The sequence below is a fragment of the Malus domestica genome, chromosome 16 (assembly GCF_042453785.1).
Source record: "Malus domestica chromosome 16, GDT2T_hap1".
NCBI lineage: Eukaryota > Viridiplantae > Streptophyta > Magnoliopsida > Rosales > Rosaceae > Malus > Malus domestica.
Window position 1 is genome coordinate 23,143,580 of NC_091676.1, and position 17,944 is coordinate 23,161,523.

General features: G+C 39.8%; 1 protein-coding gene across 1 annotated transcript; it reads right to left on the reverse strand.

Annotated features, from left to right (window-relative positions):
• Positions 1-14,975: 14,975 nt before the first annotated feature.
• LOC114822280 (probable leucine-rich repeat receptor-like protein kinase At5g63930) lies at positions 14,976-15,868 on the reverse strand. The gene is made up of 2 exons (XM_029096608.2): positions 15,472-15,868; positions 14,976-15,403 (listed from the first exon to the last, which is right to left on the reverse strand). Exons 1-2 carry the CDS (start codon positions 15,866-15,868, stop codon positions 14,976-14,978), a joined length of 825 nt encoding a protein of 274 aa, XP_028952441.2.
• Between the last annotated feature and the right edge of the window lie 2,076 nt (positions 15,869-17,944).

Below are 17,944 nucleotides of genomic sequence, written 5' to 3' on the forward strand. Positions count from 1 at the left end.
GTGCCACGGGAGACTTTGCTCAAAATCGATTAATTGTGAAACCATCCCCTTCAATTACCATCGTCAAAACACTCCTCTAGAACCCAGGACCAAAGCCCAGGCAATGATTGAGGCGTCGGAGTTACTATGGAGCCGAATTGAAGACACCGAAAACTAGGGTTTCCGATGGGTTTTGATGAAATTGAAGCCTGTCTAGGCCAAATTGGACTTGTCCACAGGTATAAATTTTACTCTACCCTTTGAGATCTTCAATTATGTAATTTTTGAGAATTTGTAAAAATAGTTGAATTTTCGGACAAGTTGGGGCGGCTGACCACCACCCGCAGCGGCGTGTGCAGCGGCACGTGGCCTGTTGGCCAAAGATATTTTGTTTAAGTACTATTAGATGCCTTCGGTTCATAATTGATACTCGTATGACGTAATTTTATTATTTGGGCTTAGTTTTAGTTCGACAGGTGAATATGTCAAAATATGAATCGACGATCCGACCGTTGGATCGTCACTAAACTTTAATACATTATAGTGCGTAATATTTGAGTATCATAGGAACTTACAGATTGGGAATCCGATGTACGGATCTTCCCGAATTGGATTTGTAAGTTTATAAAATAAATGTTAATAGCCTCTTGGTTTTGGCAATTGGCGGAGATCCGACCGTTGGATCGTTCCGAAACTTTAGTATGTTATTCTAGAAGCATAATGTGGATCCTTAAAAGTTACGGATCAAAGATCTGATTTGTAGATCTTCTGGAACGAGTTACGTAGACTCATGTACGATGTAAATTATGTATCGTATCAACGAGAATTCTGAGATATGGTTTGATAATTGGTCACAGGCGCCTATCGTTTGTGACCCATCGATGTTTATGCTAGGAAGTTGTAGTGCGGACTCCAGGTGAGTGGATCTTTCCTTGCTTATCATATTTTTCATGATTGATAATTCTATAAATACTTTTAAATAAAAATGAGAAATCTATGCCATGATATATATACATTTATAGGTTATAAAATACTATGAGATGGTTGAGTTTAGATTTCATCATGATATATCCATATGTGTATTACTATAAATGATTAATGCGAACTACGAATAGCTTGATCCCTATTTAGGGTACATAGGCAATCTAACGAGACGTTAGATGCAGCCATATAAGATATGAGATTAAATAATCGAGACCATAGCCTTGTTTAAGGAATTGAGCAATAGGTGTGGGCTTTTGGTTTTAGGTATATATGTATACATTTGACGCTTTTCCCAGAAAATGCAATTATATGATTTATGCTTTAAAAATGCCATGCCTATTGAATAATACATAAACGATGAGTTGAATGGTTGCATATATTTATAATTGTGGTGCTGTGAACGCTCTGAAGTGCAAAGGTGAATGCAAGACACATAGGTAAGTTCAGGTAAGTTCAAGTAAATTAGGTAAACTCAAGTAAGTATATGGTATGAGATATGTGATGAGATATGAATATGTCGTATAAGTCACTAGAGGTGACTTCGACTTATATGCTAGCCATGATTAATGTGATATGTGATGAGATATGAATATGTCATATAGAGGTCACTAGAGGTGACTGTGACTTATATGCTAGCCATGATTGATGAGATATGTGATGAGATATGAATATGTCATATAGGTCACTAGAGGTGACTCTGACTTATATGCTAGCCATGATTGATGCGATATGAAATGAGATATGAATATGTCGTATAGGTCACTAGAGGTGACTCCGACTTATATGCTAGCCATGATTGATGAGATATGTGATGAGATATGAATATGTCGTATAGGTCACAAGAGGTGACTCCAACTTAGATGTTAGCATATATGTGATGATATATGATGAATTGCTAGTATATATTTATGATGGGATATGTGATGAAATGCTAGCATATATGTAATGAATATATCGGATGAGCTAGCATGTGTGGTGAACACGGGATGAGCGGGCAGACGTGATGAATATGCGATGAGTTAGCATATGATCATAAATATGTGAAGCATGACTTGAATTGATTTATATATTTATACATATATATATATATATATGTGTGTATAATTCTATATTCTAAACTTTCTAGCAATTATACATGTGTTGTAGCGAGGGGTTATAGAAATTTATATGGTTCCTATTAAAATTTTAATTACTGGGCCAATCACCTTTGTCTTGTCTTCACCCTCCAAGTCTTTTTTTAGCTGAGCTTTCTTATCGTCGAGGAATCGTGGCGATTCTTAGTATTGGAGATCATTCGAGGGTACAATTCTTAATTCACTCTTATGTGCTTGCTTATGCTCAAACGTCATGTGTGAAGTGGTGTTCATTCCCGCTCACTAGTGCACTCTGGTATTTAGGCACTCTTAGGTTTAAATTTATTCATAATATTTTCACGTTATCACACTTTATGACTTCGTCACCTTCCAGGTGTCGGCCATCATAGCTCGATTCAGAGTCCTAGTGGACATTCTGGGTCGAGGTGTGACAGTTTTGGTATCAGAGCCAATCCCTGGCTGGAAGTGTGCCGACGAGGATGTCGGGCCCCTAAGGGGGGTGGATTGTGACATCCCACATCGCCTAGGGGAGTGATCCTTAAATGTATATTCTTATCCCTACCTAGCACGAGGCCTTTTGGGAGCTCACAGGCTTCAGATTCCGTAGGAACTCCGAAGTTAAGCGAGAAGAAGGCCAGAGCACTTCCAGGATGGATGACCCACTAGGAAGTTGCTCGTGAGTTCCCAAAAACAAAACCGTAAGGGAATGGCAACCTAAAGCGGACAATATCGTGCTACGGTGGTGGAATGGGCCCGGGATGTGGTGGACCCGGGCCGGGATGTGACAAATTTGGCCTGGAAGGCCCTCAAATTGGCTCGCACCCAACGAACCCTAAGGTGGGTGTTCTTCAATTCGGCTTCCTTGTTGTTCCAACGCCCCAACCACCAATTGGGACCTGTTCCTGGGTCCAAGGGAAGTTGATTAAGAGTGATGGTTAATGGTGATACTCTTCGGAACTACAATTCGTCGTCAAAAACCCCCCGGGTTCTCCTATGGGGTTCTACCCGAGTTAGACCTTAAAACCCCTTGATTTTTGGTGGAGATGGAATGAGGAAGGTAGTTGAGTAAGTTGCAAGTGAAGGAGATAGGAAAATCAGCTGAAAAATGGAGGAATTGGCCGATTTGAAATTGGTTGGTGGAGCTCAAGCCTCACGGTTTCACAAAATAGGGGGGGAAAGAAAAGTGGCCCTTCCTTTCTTTCCAAATGGGTCCTTTCATACCCCTTTTAAAAAAAATCTGACAGGTTCCCTCTTTTCTATATTTTTTTTTCTACTAACTTAACCTTTAACCCATGATTCCCACAATCTATAGTTCACAACTTCAAACGTCCATAACTATACCGTTATAATTCGGACTCACAAACGGCTTTCGCCTATGCGTTCGTGGGTTCGAGATCTATTTAAATACACTAGTTGTAACTTCGAAATATCAACAAAAGATAAAGATTGATTATGAAACTTCCAACTCGATAACTAATCAATTACTAAACTTATAATTAGTGGAATTAAAATTAACTAATAAAGATAATGTAATCGTGAAATACGAATTTAAATTATGAAATACGTAATAAATGGTGAAATTCCGGGGATGGGATTTCACATTATCGTTAGACTTGATTGTACATGGGTAAAAAATATTGTAAATTGGTTTAGAAATAAAAGGATTATATATAACAAATGAATACTAGTTGTAACTTCGAAATATCAACAAAAGATAAAGATTGATTATGAAACTTCCAACTCGATAACTAATCAATTACTAAACTTATAATTAGTGGAATTAAAATTAACTAATAAAGATAATGTAATCGTGAAATACAAATTTAAATTATGAAATACGTAATAAATGGTGAAATTCCGGGGATGGGATTTCACATTATCGTTAGACTTGATTGTACATGGGTAAAAAATATTGTAAATTGGTTTAGAAATAAAAGGATTATATATAACAAATGAATATATGTGGAAATATTAAGTTTGTTTGAATGTATTTTTCATAGATTGATTGAATGTACAAGGGGGGATATATAATGAGGTAGAAAGTTACAAGCAACCTTACCTTGGCAAATCCTACTAACCCAGTAAACCCTAAAGCTTACACTCCTTAAATTAAGGGAGTGCAACAAGTAGTTAGCACACAACTATCAACAAGTCATATAGATGTCAATCTTCCTCAAATTACGGGATTAGACTTAATAGAGAATCCCATGGAAAGATGAAACATAAAATATGGCAGCATCAGTCACCCTATATTGTCTGATAACCCTAAAACCATATGTAGCATTAGTCATATGTAGCATCAGTCACTCTTAACTTTCAATACTCCCCCTCAAGCTGGGTCCAGAATGTTGATGGAACCAAGCTTGGAAAGAAGACGCTGAAACTGATTTAGAGGTAATGATTTGGTGAAAATGTCTGTTAACTGATCAACACTCCTTGTGTAGAGAGTTTGAATCACTTGAGTTTGTACCTAAGCACAAACATAGTGGCAATCAACCTCAATATGCTTTGTTTGTTCGTGAAACACTGGATTGGATGCTATGTGCATTGCAACTTGATTATCACAGTACATTGACATAGGTTGCTGAGTTTGGAACCCCAAGTCACTCAAAAGATCCTTAAGCCATATTAATTCACATGTAGTGGATGCCATCAATCTATACTCGGCTTCTGCACTAGATCTTGCAATTACATTTTGCTTCTTACTCTTGCATGTTACCAGATTTCTTCCCACAAACGTACAATAACCAGTGGTAGACTTTCGATCTATTTGGTTTCCTGCCCAGTCAACATCACAGTAACCAATAACTTGAGTGTTATCATTCTTCTTCATGAGAATTCCTCTTCCAATAGAACCTTTCAGATAACGAAGTATTCTCTTAACAATGTTGAAGTGTTCTATGGTAGGTGCATGCATGAATTGACTAGCTAAGCTCACTACAAACATAATATCTGGTCTTGTGATAGTTAAATAAATTAACTTACGAACAAGCTGTTGATAGTAACCAACATTGGGCAAAGGGTTGCCTTCCAAGCTAAGCTTAAGCTTGTTATCGAGAGGAGTTTGAACTGGCTTGACATCCTTCATGTTTGATTCATTGAGGAGATCGAGGATATATTTCCTTTGGTTAAGAAATAGCCCTTTATTTGATGAAGCCATTTCTATTCCCAGAAAATATTTTAACCTTCCAAGATCTTTGATGGAGAACTTCTATTGCAGGGAGACCTTGAGGTTTGTGATTTCATCTGCATTATCCCCAGTGATTATCAAGTCATCAACATAGATCAACATTACAAGTTTTCCAACCATTCCTGTTCGAACAAACATGGATGAGTCTGCATGACTTCTTTGAAAACCAGCTTTTTGCTTTGAGCAAGCCTCTAAGTGTTTTATATCTTTACCATAAAGTTGATATTTTCAATTTATTATAATGTTAAACTTGCTGTTGTAGAAGAGTTAATTTCTGGTAGGCAGATAATTATAGTGTTGTTTCTATTATGCATAAAGTCGTGGTAATAATATTGTGAGATTTTGTATCTACATAAATCCAATAGTGGTTTTGATAATCAGAGCATAAATCCAGATGATTGAGGAAAATTGAAGGGTTTGATTGGAAGAAAATGTGCAAGGTTCAAATGTCCTCATGTTCCAATGTCCTTAATTTTGCAAATCTTTTGAACATTTGATATTTTGTAATGATCTAATGTTTTTTTTTTATTATTATGCTCTTATTTTGGGTATGTAAATATATACTTAAAAGAAAATTGCGTTTTTATGTTTTGGATGTGACAATATGATATGTATATACTTATTTAGTATTATGTTTTTCACTTCATTATTTATTGGTTTAAAATATATTTTCCTTAACAGGTAACGGGTCGGATCATATTACCTGTTAATATTATCGGGTCGATTTTGGATCAGATCATTTTACCCGTTTATTTTAACGGGTGTTACATGACACAACTCGTTAAGATATCGGGTATAACACGAAAACGACACAAACATGGAAAACACGACACGAATGCAGGTCTAATTGTGAGTTTAAGAACGACCATTTCCTTGTACATAACTTGCAGTTAAAATTTGAAAACTCAACGTTTTTTTTCTCCCTTTCTATATTGAGGATAAATTTTCCTTTCACACAAAGCATTCTCGAACAACTGCAAAGTGTACACTAAAAGAGAAGAAGAAGAAGAAAAAAAAAAAAAAAAAAAAAAAAAAAAAGGCTAACGCCAATCACACAATGGCATTCCTACTTCACGTTTAATTATATCAAAACTCAAATTTAATAGAACAAAATAATCCGTGAGTGACACTATTACTCGGTGGATTAGGATTTAAAAATAAACATAATCACATTTAAAAAGCACAGAGTATCATACTGCTAACTATACACTAATTTTCACTATTTTGTATAGACTGCAGAAGTTGCAACTTCAATTTACCCTGTTACAAATTAAAAAAGCAAATTCTAGTGAAAAAGATGTACAAGATATTACCATTTCCTTGTTGCAAATAATATGTGCAAGAATTGGAGCCCCAAAAAATCATTAGAGTAACTAAAATCTAGGGATGTGTCGTATACTTTCACCGAGTATCATCTGTCAAAGGAAGATCTGCATCGTCTTTCAGAAGATCCGTAGCATCTTTCGAAGGAAGATTGAAAGTTGGAGACGGAAGAAAGTCCCCATCTTGCTCATTAGACTCAAAAAGCATCAACACAACTTCTCGAGTTGATTGACGGTCAAAAGGGGACATACTTGTGCAGATCAAAGCAATTTTTTAATACAGTAAGCGTGTGATCAACAAGAAGTCTGTCTTGAAGATTTAACCGACCATCGAGTATCCCAGATGTCAATGAATGTCTTGAACATAGTGTCTCACCCAGGTGACCAAGTGGCCTCCTTGATCTAGTCATTGGACTGGAGTTCTTCCGGTTAGCAACTCTAATAGAACAACCCCGTAGCTATAGATGTCACATTTTTCTGTAACCCTCATGGTGTATGCATACTCTTCGATAACCAAGTAGTGGTTGCTACATTACATATCAATATGGAGAAAAAATGGATTTCCTTTTCTACTTTACGACATGTAAACAAAGATTTCTAATCTTTAATATAATCATTAAAAAAATAATCAGTTGTTTCAGCGTTAAAGAATATTTTTTTCTTCGGCAGTATTCTCAATGAAAAAGGTTATTAAATAACTATTCAAGTGATAAAGAATACCACAAGGCAAGCTTTTACCAGGAGCAATATATCCATACGACCCTGCAACTGCTGACATTGATTTTGAATGACGCATATCAATCACTTTGGCCAAACCAAAATCACCAACATGGGCTTCAAAGTTCTCATCTAGCAAAATATTGTTGGACTTTATATCATGGTGGACAACCCTGGGTTTGCAGTCATGATGTAAATAAGCAAGACCTTCAGCAGCTCCTAAAGCAATCAGAAAACGTGTTGGCCAGTCGAAGCTACAAGATTCACCATGAAGCAATTCACCCAAGCTACCCTTTGTTGGATTTTTAGATCCGTCAGGTGTGGGGTTTTACCACAAAAGACCCTTGGTATTAGTTAGAGTAGGGTAATTCTCTATAAACCCATTGTGGGACCTTATCCCCACCGATGTGGGACATTTAACACCCTTTGCCATGTACTTGTACAGAAGTAGATTGGAACCCTGGTGATAACAGAAACCATACAACAACAACAACAACAAAGCCTTTTCCCACTAAGTGGGGTCGGCTATATGAATCCTAGAACGTCATTGCGCTCGGTTTTGTGTCATGTCCTCCATTAAATCCAAGTACTCTAAGTCTTTTCTTAGGGTCTCTTCCAAAGTTTTCCTAGATCTTCCTCTACCCCTTCAACCCTGAACCTCTATCATGTAGTCACATCTTCGAACTGGAGCGTCAGTAGGCCTTCTTTGCACATGTCCAAACCCATTTTGTGTACGTGTTGATGCTTCACCACCCAACATTATGTGCCATACAGCATCGCTGGCCTTATTGTCGTCCTATAAAATTTTCCCTTGAGCTTTAGTGGCCTACGACGGTCACACAACACGCCGGATGCACTCTTCCACTTCATCCATCCAGCTTGTATTCTATGGTTGAGATCTCCATCTAATTCTCCGTTCTTTAGCAAGATAGATCCTAGGTAGCGAAAACGGTCGCTCTTTGGTATTTCCTGATCTTCGATCCTCACCCCTAACTCATTTTGGCCTCCATTTGCACTAAACTTGCACTCCATATATTCTATCTTTGATCGGCTTAGGCGAAAACCTTTAGATTCCAACACTTCTCTGCAAAGGTTAAGCTTCGCATTTACCCCTCCTGAGTTTCATCTATCAACACTATATCGTTTGCGAAAAGCATACACCAAGGAATATCATCTTGAATATGTTCTGTTAACTCATCCATTACCAACGCAAAAAGGTAAGGATTTAAGGATTGTTGATGCACAAAATCAATGAGGACTTTGGTACAACAAAAAGTATTACGTTTGTGATCTTCGCTAGATTGCTCCGGTCATTAGTGTGGATAAGTATGTAAATGGATATAGACAGGAAAGCAAACACAAGATGTACGTGGTTCACCCAGATTGGCTACGTCTACGGAGTAGAGGAGTTCTCATTAATTGTAAAGGGTTTACACAAGTACATAGATTCAAACTCTCCTTTAGTGAGTACAAGTGAATGATTTAGTCCAAATGACATTAGGAAATATTGTGGGAGAATGATCTCGTAATCACGAAACTTCTAAGTACCGAAGTGTGGTATCGTCTTCACTTGCCTTATCTGTCTCATAGGTAGATGTGGCATCTTCTCTGGAAGTACTCTTCCTCCATCCAGGGGTGGCATCTTTAACTGGTGGAGATGCACAAGGTAATGTATCAATTTCACTTGAAGCTTACTTGTAGTTTCAAGCTTGGTCAAGCGCGATACAAACCCTATAGTAGGAGTCCCCCAAGTCGCCGAGCTAGGGGATCTGCTGAAAGAGGTGACAAACAAGGTAAGCAATCAGAGCTCCAAGCAATCAGCCCCAGATCAGAAGTTTGATTTCGAGTTCCGGCTGATTGTTCTCATTCTCCCTATCTTGCAGGCAGCATGAAGGATAAAGAGAAGAAAAATGAGAATGGATGATATGAGATACTTTTGCTTTTGAAGAAGTAACTTTCCACAGGCTTATTCTTGAACTGGGCTGAAGGGTTTTCTGATTTCCTCCAGAGTATAAGGCCGACTGAAGAATTTAAGGGTCAAAACAAGTCCATCAAATCTAGAGTATGTTCGACCTTGCTGATATGGGATACTTTTGCTATTGACAAAGTAGTGGATGTATCGGCACGTGTTCTGTTACGCTTGTCTCCACATGCTTCCTTGTATCCTTCTCACTTTCTCTATTTGTTCCTCAAGCAGATGTGGTATCTTCTCTGGAAGCATAAGATGTTGAAGATGAGTACTCGAGAGCAATGCCAGGTAAGTAATTAGGTAAGGGGTTCTAGGCAATCAATTCCTGACTGGAAGCTTGATTCCAAGTGCTGACTGATTGCTCTCTTTCTCCTTGTCTTGCAGGTAAGAACAAGGCCAAAGGAAAAGACAGGGAAAAAGTATGATATGAGATACTCTTGCTTTTAACCCTGATGATATGAGATATTCTTGCTCTGGTGTAGCTTGTTTGTAGAGGTATTATCGGGGGGGAGAAAGCTGAGTATTTCGAGAGGCTTCGTTGGGAGTGCCCTCTCATATATGAGGAAGGGTTGATCATTTTCGCAGGTCTGCCTGTCTGTTGAGGATGGAGGTCGACATATATAGGAGTCTCCCTAACAACAAGTAGTATTGCTATTCCTTTACCCTGCTTGGTCATAGCACAGTAGTGGGAGCTGCCAGCTTCACGTGTGTTAGAGTACTTTGAAAAAGTGGTCTATGGTATCTGGAAAGCTGATGTTGTGTGTGAAGATTACAGACAAGCTTTATCCAAGGAGATCTGGCTCTCGAAGTTGAGAAAGCGGTGCATCTTTGGTTTTTTAACAAGCAATCCTGTCGGGGATCTGGCTCTCGAGATTCGAAGAACGGTGCCTCTTCGATTTTTGAGAAAACAATCCTGCTAGGAGTCTTGCTCTCGAGATTCGGAGAGCGGTGTCTCTTCGATTTTTGAAAAAGTAATCATGTTGGGAGTCTGGCTCTCGAGATTCGGAGGGCGGTGCCTCTTCAATTTTGGAGCAAGCAATCTTGTTGGGAGTGTTTTCTCGAATGTGAGTAAAGGTTGGGCATGTTTGCTAGTCTACCTTGCCACGGAGCACAGAGGTTGACACACAAGGACTTTCCAATTATCCAGCAGTGGTGCTGTTCCTTTACCCTTGTGGGTAATAATATGGTAGCTAGACCTTCAAAATTTATGTGTTTAAACTTTGTTAGTGCTGTTTCTTTGCTATTCTTTTACCCTTCTTGGTCATAGCAATGTAGTGGGAGCTGCAAGCTTCACGTGTCTAAACTTTGTCAGAGATCTTTAGCAAAGTTATATGTGGTACCCATGAGCTGATGGTGCGTGTGGAAAGTGGATGATTGAACAGTAAGATTCACGTGCTTTCTACTTCACCAAAAATCTTCAACAGAATGCCCGTAATTTCAGCAAAGCTGAGTGTGCATGTGACAAGTGCTGACAAGGCTGAAAAAGCAGGTGCCTCTTCGATTTCTGAGATCGGCCCTCGTGGTCTCTGAGCAGCCCAGCTTTTGAGAAAGCAAGCGCTTCTTCGATTTCTGAGATCGGCCTTCGTGGTCTTTGAGCAGCCCAGCTTTTGAGAAAGCAAACGCCTCTTCGATTTATGAGATCGGCCTTCGTGGTCTCTAGCAGCCCAACTTTTGAGAAAGCAAACGCCTCTTCGATTTCTGGGCAGGCGCCTTTTCGATTTCTGAAGCTCCGTCGAGTGCAGATTTTTATAGAGGTTGGCATTAAGTTCCAAAGCACACTTGGATCTCCACCAGTAGAAGCTCCCTTCTTGCACTTCTAAGATCTTGATTTGTCTGACCTCTTCTCTCTTCAACACCTTTGAAAATGTCTGGCCCTTCCGACCGTCGTTTTGACTTGAACCTTGTTGAAGAGGCAGTTACGCCTTCTCCCCTACTGGTCCTCTTACCGTTGGGGATTCCGTGATGAAGAATGATATGACCGCTGCGGTGGTGGCCAAGAACCTTCTCACTCCCAAAGATAACAGACTACTTTCCAAACGGTCTGATGAGTTGGCGGTTAAGGATTATCTGGCTCTGAGTGTTCAGTGTGCAGGTTCTGTGTCTAATATGGTCCAACGCCTATATGCTCGAACCCGCCAAGTTGAGTCATTGGCAGCTGAAGTGATGAGTCTCAAACAGGAGATTAAAGGGCTTAAGCATGAGAATAAATAGTTGCACCGGCTCGCACATGACTATGCTACAAACATGAAAAGGAAGCTTGACCAGATGAAGGAATCTGATGTCAGGTTTTACTTAATCATCAGCAGTTTGTGGGTTTGTTCCAAAGGCATTTATTGCCTTCATCTTCTGGGGTTGTACCTCATAATGAAGCTCCAAATGATCAACCTCGGATGCCTCCTCCTTCTAGGGTTCTGTCCAGTACTGAGGCTCCGAATGATCCCCCTCTGGTGCCTTCTCTTTCTGGGGCTCTACCGATTGCTGAGACTTCTCTTAAGCAACCTTTATGAAGGCTCCCTCTTGTTTGTTTATTTTGACTCATGTATATGTACATATTTGTAACTTATCGAAGATATCAATAAATAAGCTTTACTTCATTCCAACGTATTGTGTTAAATACATCAAAACCTTCTTCACTAAGTTCTTTGATTTTTTCTTTTGTTGAAGCTTTGTGAGTGGAGCATGTAGGTTGAGGTAGTGTTCCCTTAATTTCCCGAATGAGGAAGACTTCTCGGTTGGAGACTTGAAAAATCCAAGTCACTGAGTGGGGTCGGCTATATGAATCTTAGAACGCCATTGTGCCCGATCCTGTGTCATGTCCTCCGTTAGATCCAAGTACTCTAAGTCTTTTCTTAGAATCTCTTCCAAAGTTTTCCTAGGTCTTCCTCTACCCCTTCGGCCCTGAACCTCTGTCCCGTAATCGCATCTTCTAACCGGGGCGTCAGTAAGCCTTCTTTGCACATGTCCAAACTACCATAACCGATTTTCTCTTAGCTTTCCTACAATTTCGACTACTCCTACTTTACCTCGGATATCCTCATTCCTAATCTTATCATTTCTCATGTGCCCACACATCCAACGAAGCATCCTCATCTCCGCTACACCCATTTTGTGTACATGTTGATGCTTCACCGCCCAACATTCTATGCCATACAGCATCGCCGACCTTATTGTCGTCCTATAAAATTTTCCCTTGAGCTTCAGTGGCATACGGCGATCACACAACACGCCGGATGCACTCTTCTAGTTCATCCATCCAGCTTGTATTCTATGGTTGAGATCTCCATCTAATTCTCCGTTCTTTTGCAAGATAGATCCTAAGTAGCGAAAACGATCGCTCTTTGGTATTTCTTGATCTCCAATCCTCACCCCTAACTCATTTTGGCCTCCATTTGCACTGAACTTGCACTCCATATATTCTGTCTTTGATCGGCTTAGGCGAAGACCTTTAGATTCCAACACTTCTCTCCAAAGGTTAAGCTTCGCATTTACCCCTTCCTGAGTTTCATCTATCAACACTATATAGTCTACGAAAAGCATACACCAAGGAATATCATCTTGAATATGTCCTGTTAACTCATCCATTACCAACGCAAAAAGGTAAGGACTTAAGGATGAGCCTTGATGTAATCCTACAGTTATGGGAAAGCTTTCGGTTTGTCCTTCATGAGTTCTTACGGCAGTCTTTGCTCCTTCATACATATCCTTTATTGTTTGGATATATGCTACTCGTACTCCTTTCTTCTCTAAAATCCTCCAAAGAATGTCTCTTGGGACCCTATCATACGCTTTTTCCAAATCTATAAAGACCATGTGTAAATCCTTTTTCCCATCTCTATATCTTTCCATCAATCTTCGTAAGAGATAGATTGCCTCCATGGTTGAGCACCCTGGCATGAACCCGAATTGGTTGTCCGAAACCCGTGTCTCTTGCCTCAATCTATGCTCAATGACTCTCTCCCAGAGCTTCATTGCATGACTCATTAGCTTAATACCCCTATAGTTCATGCAATTTTGTACGTCGCCCTTATTCTTGTAGATAGGCACCAAAATGCTCTTTCACCACTCATTTGGCATCTTCTTCGTTTTCAAAATCCTATTGAAAAGGTCAGTGAGCCATGCTATACCTGTCTCTCCCAAGACTTTCCACACTTCGATCGGTATATCATCTGGGCCCACTGCTTTTCTATGCTTCATCTTCTTCAAAGCTACAACCACTTCTTCCTTCCTGATTCGACGATAAAAGGAATAGTTTCTACACTCTTCTGAGTTACTCAACTCCTCTAAAGAAGTACTCCTTTCATGTCCTTCATTGAAAAGATTATGAAAATAACCTCTCCATCTATCTTTGACCGCGTTCTCTGTAGCAAGGACCTTTCCATCCTCATCCTTGATGCACCTCACTTGGTTTACTGCCTTATAAACTATTCCACAAGCCCCCCTTCCAATAACATAGCTTTCATGAAAGTTGTTTGTCGCCTCAACTAGATCTTGGAACGTAAATCCCTCCTTTGCAGGTAAGTACATATCTGTATCAGGAGATAGAGCATCCTTATATTGCAAGAAAGGAACCCTCTGGCCTGGACGTCTCATGAAGTATAGGATAACAGCAATTAGAATAAGAGAAACACCACCTACAGCAGCTGCAATTACTGTAACAATTTTACTGCGGTGAGTAACTCCACTTTCTAGAGATGGAACAGATTGAGGAGATGAATTTACATTGCAACCACCAAGCGATCCGCCACAGAGCCCTTTGTTACCAATGAAGCTGCTAATATCCATGTTCTGAAACAATGGGGTGGAAGGTAAAGCTCCAGTAAGGTCGTTGTAGGAGAAGTTGCACCCTAGTAAGCTTGACAGACTCTCAAATGTGCTGGGAATTTCACCAGTCAAATGGTTGTTATTGAGCAAGAGGAATTCAAGTAAATTAAGATTTCCAAGCGCTGGCGGTATTCTCCCAGTGAAATTATTAAAACTGAGATTCATTGCAATCTGAAAGCTTGAAAGAGAACCCAATTCCGGTGGTATTTCACCAGAAAACAAGTTAGCACCCATCTGCAACTCTGTCAAATGAGAGAGGTTTCCTAATGCTGCTGGTATGTTTCCAGTGAAATTATCTTCTGAAAGCCTGAGAAGCTAAGCGTTCCCAGCTCATCTGGCAAAGCACCTATGAACCTATTTCGACTGAGATCAAGTCGCTGAAGCATCGTGCAGTTAACAATTTCTGGTGGAATCCACCCGGTGAGCAAGTTGGATGATGTGTTGAAAGTCACCAGTTGAGACAGGTATCCTATTTCCTTTGGCAACTCAGATGTAAAGTAGTTGTCTGAAATATGAAGCCTTTGCAACTTTTGGCAGTTTCCAATCTCTGAAGGAATTGGACCAGTGAATTTGTTCTGGTTCAACCCAATTGCAGAAAGGTTTGGCAAATTGCATAGCTGTGAAGGAAAGCTCCCAGTAAGCACGTTTCCAACAAGACAAAGTTGCACCAATGATCTGCAGCTCAAGACTCCGGACGGAGTATTTCCATTAAGATCATTATACTCCAGGTTCAACAAAATTAGACTGGAACATTGACAAATATATGGAGGTATTCTTCCTGTCAGTAAGTTATCAGATAAATCAACTACCCACAGTTGGTTGTGAAGTCCAAACCCCCATGGTATGCTACCGCTTAGAGAGTTGTCAAACAGCTGTAACTGGTACATTTGAGTCAAATATCAAAACCCATCGGGAATAGGACCCTTGAGATAATTAATTGAAAGGTCAAGCTTTGTCAGGTTCCCCAAGCTACTCAGTTCATTTGGAATCACACCAGTAAGCTGGTTCTGGAAAAGATACAGTAAGGTTAGACCGTTTATCTTACTTATCTCTGAGAAATCAACCTCAGCTGCCAAAGAAAGATTTCCAATTTCCCTTGGAATGGTTCCATTCAAGCCATTCCTGTAAATGTACAACTTCCTCAATGACTTTAGGTTCCCAATTTCTGGAGGTAAAGGCCCCACAAGATTGTTCTGATACAAAGCAATTGTCTCAAGCCTAGAGCAATTTCCAAGCTCCTTAGGTATAACACCCGAGACCTGGTTACCCCACAGAACCATATCTGTCAAGCTCTGAAGCATCCCAAGCTCCTTAGGCAATTCCCCTCCTATAGAATTTTGGGCAAGACCAAGCAATTGCAAGCCTCACATTCTCCTATTTCAGCTGGTAGGCTACCAGAAATAGCATTTTGCCCAGCTCTAAACGTTACCAGATTCTTCAGATTCCCAAAAGAATGAGGTATTGAACCAGTAATATTGTTGGTGTAGACCACAAACTCAACCAGTGAAGACAAGTTCCCAATCTCCTCCGGAATAGGACCACCGATTCTGTTATTACAAAGGTTCAAACTTGTTAAGTTTGACAGCTTACCCACTTCAGAAGGTATTTGGCCAGTGAACTTGTTATTGTTCAGATAAATTCTTTCCAAACTCGTACACTTTCCTATCTCATTAGGGATACCTCCCACGAGACCATTGTCCGAAAGATCAAGAAAAGTTAAGTGGACCAAACATCCGCAAGGTGTTTGATCGGAGGAGTTCCAATTTCCCAAAGAATCAAATCCATCCTGCATACTTTTCTTCAACTCAAAAAGGTAGAGCCCTTCATTATTCAACCCCTCTGGAGTAGAAGCAAGTAGATTTAAGGCAAGTAAAATTCCTGCAAACTGCACTTCCAAGGCCCTCCTTACCTCAAATGTTTTTTACATTATAGTAACACTGAGACAAGCACAATTACATAATTAAACACCTTCCCATCTAAGCTCATCAGATGCGATGCAATACAGATTAACCAATCCTTTACATCAAGTAATACATAACCAATTTCTAATCACAAAAGAATTTGATAATTCAGAATCTGGTTTAAACAAGGCAGTTTCAGTGTTTCACAGCACAAAATCCAAGCATATCAAGTGCTTAAGGAATCAAACCATCCATTTGAAAGAACAAACTTCGATATTTTGATAACTCAAAATCCAAATACATGACAGAAAGAGACTAAAAATTGAATTTAGACACCTAAAAGCTAAAAGGGTAGGAATAATATAGTCATTTGAAGCAACCCAATAACACAAAACTAATGAATTTAGCAAATTACCAACTCAAACTGAATGATCAGATTTAACCAGATAAGAGTACAGAGTGACAAATCAGTAGTAAAAAAGGAACCAAAACTGAAAAGTAATAACCAAAATTAAGCACATTAGAGCTAGGAACATACCTCTCAAAGTCTAGGAACACTCATGAAAAAGGGAGTGACAATGTAAGCAGCAAGTCCAGCAGAAGTGGGAGCATTAACTTCCTGGAGTGACAAACTGAAAACCATGGGAATTATGAACCAGAATACGAAAGTGATACAAACCCAGTTCGCCTTTTCGGACAAATGGTGGGGATCTCCGGTCTACAGGCCAAGATTTGCGCAGAAATATCTCAAAGCTCACACCTTTATTACGGCCTTTTGAATCAAGAAAGAAACTCAGTAGATTACAGAAAGATATCTCTGGGAATATTCTATTCCCGAAGAGAGAGGGCAAGGCAAGTGCTGGAGTTGAGTTGGAGCTTGTGGGGGTGCTGGGTGTCGTGAAAGGAATGATGGGTGTTAGGAGGGGCCAGAGCTCTGAAGCTTTAATGGCCGATAAAGCATGGTTTCATCATTTTTCACATGTTTTCTATCTATTTGGCTGTGCGTACTCTCTGTGCTGAGCTACTGAGTCTCTTTCTCTCTCTATCTAGAGGAGAAGAAGAAGATGGCTGATTGTGGGGACACAGTTTTCCTCTTTTTTAGTGCCTTGGAATGGAGAAGTGGGGGGAACTGTGAACTTTTGGGGCAACCCAAACTAGTTTGAATCTTTTTTTTATTTTAATCTTTTCAGAAAAGCTGTGGGATTTTATCTGTTTTTATTAATAAAAATCTAGAACAAACAATATTCTTTTTGTATCGTATTTATCTGTATTAAGATGATTTGGGGATTGATTCGTGATTTGGGTTTGGATTGGGGTTTGTGGGTCGGAGACACTTCTGTCAAACTGATTCAGTTTAGTGATACTCTCAACTTTTGATGTGGATGTGCCGATTTTTTAGCTCGGATCTATTGCAGCGCTGCCTTCTGTGTTCAGATTTGTTGCAGCGCCGCCTTGGAATCAGGTTGTTGCACAACCTTGGCTGAGCACATCTAGGGGTTGCACCGCCTGGACCGCTCTATTTTGGCGGTTGCACCGCTTAAGTACTTCAGATTTAGAGACTCCGGCACCTGCGTTTTCAACGTTTGCAGCTCCGGTTTGACCTGTGGGTGTTGCATACCCATTTTGTGCATAGTCATAACTGGTAGTCTTCGCCTGAGTATCCTATCCCTCCATCATTTTGTGCCATGTTGTGGTCTTCCTTCTCTGAGTTTTCAATTTAATTTAGTTTAGTTTAATTTGGTTGTCTAGTCAAGTTCTATTGTTTCGCCTAGTGAGTGTTGTGGCCACGCTGCAACGTTGGCTGTATTTGGTTTTCACTTTGAGGGATGAGTTATGTGGTCTTGCTCCGTGATGAGTTATGTGGTCTTGTTCCGCAATGATTTTATGTGGCCTTGCTATTCGACGGTGTCCGTTTGTAATCGCCAATACAAATATGTTATATCTATCGTTTTGTGATAGGTTTGTAT

Bases quoted from the DNA above. Each gene is read 5' to 3' on its own strand.
- LOC114822280 (XM_029096608.2), bottom strand. From the start codon at position 15,868: ATGCAGGATGGATTTGATTCTTTGGGAAATTGGAACTCCTCCGATCAA. The intron at 15,404-15,471 runs GTAGCCTACCAG...AAAATTCTATAG, and splicing joins TGGGCAAAATGCTATTTCTG to GAGGGGAATTGCCTAAGGAG.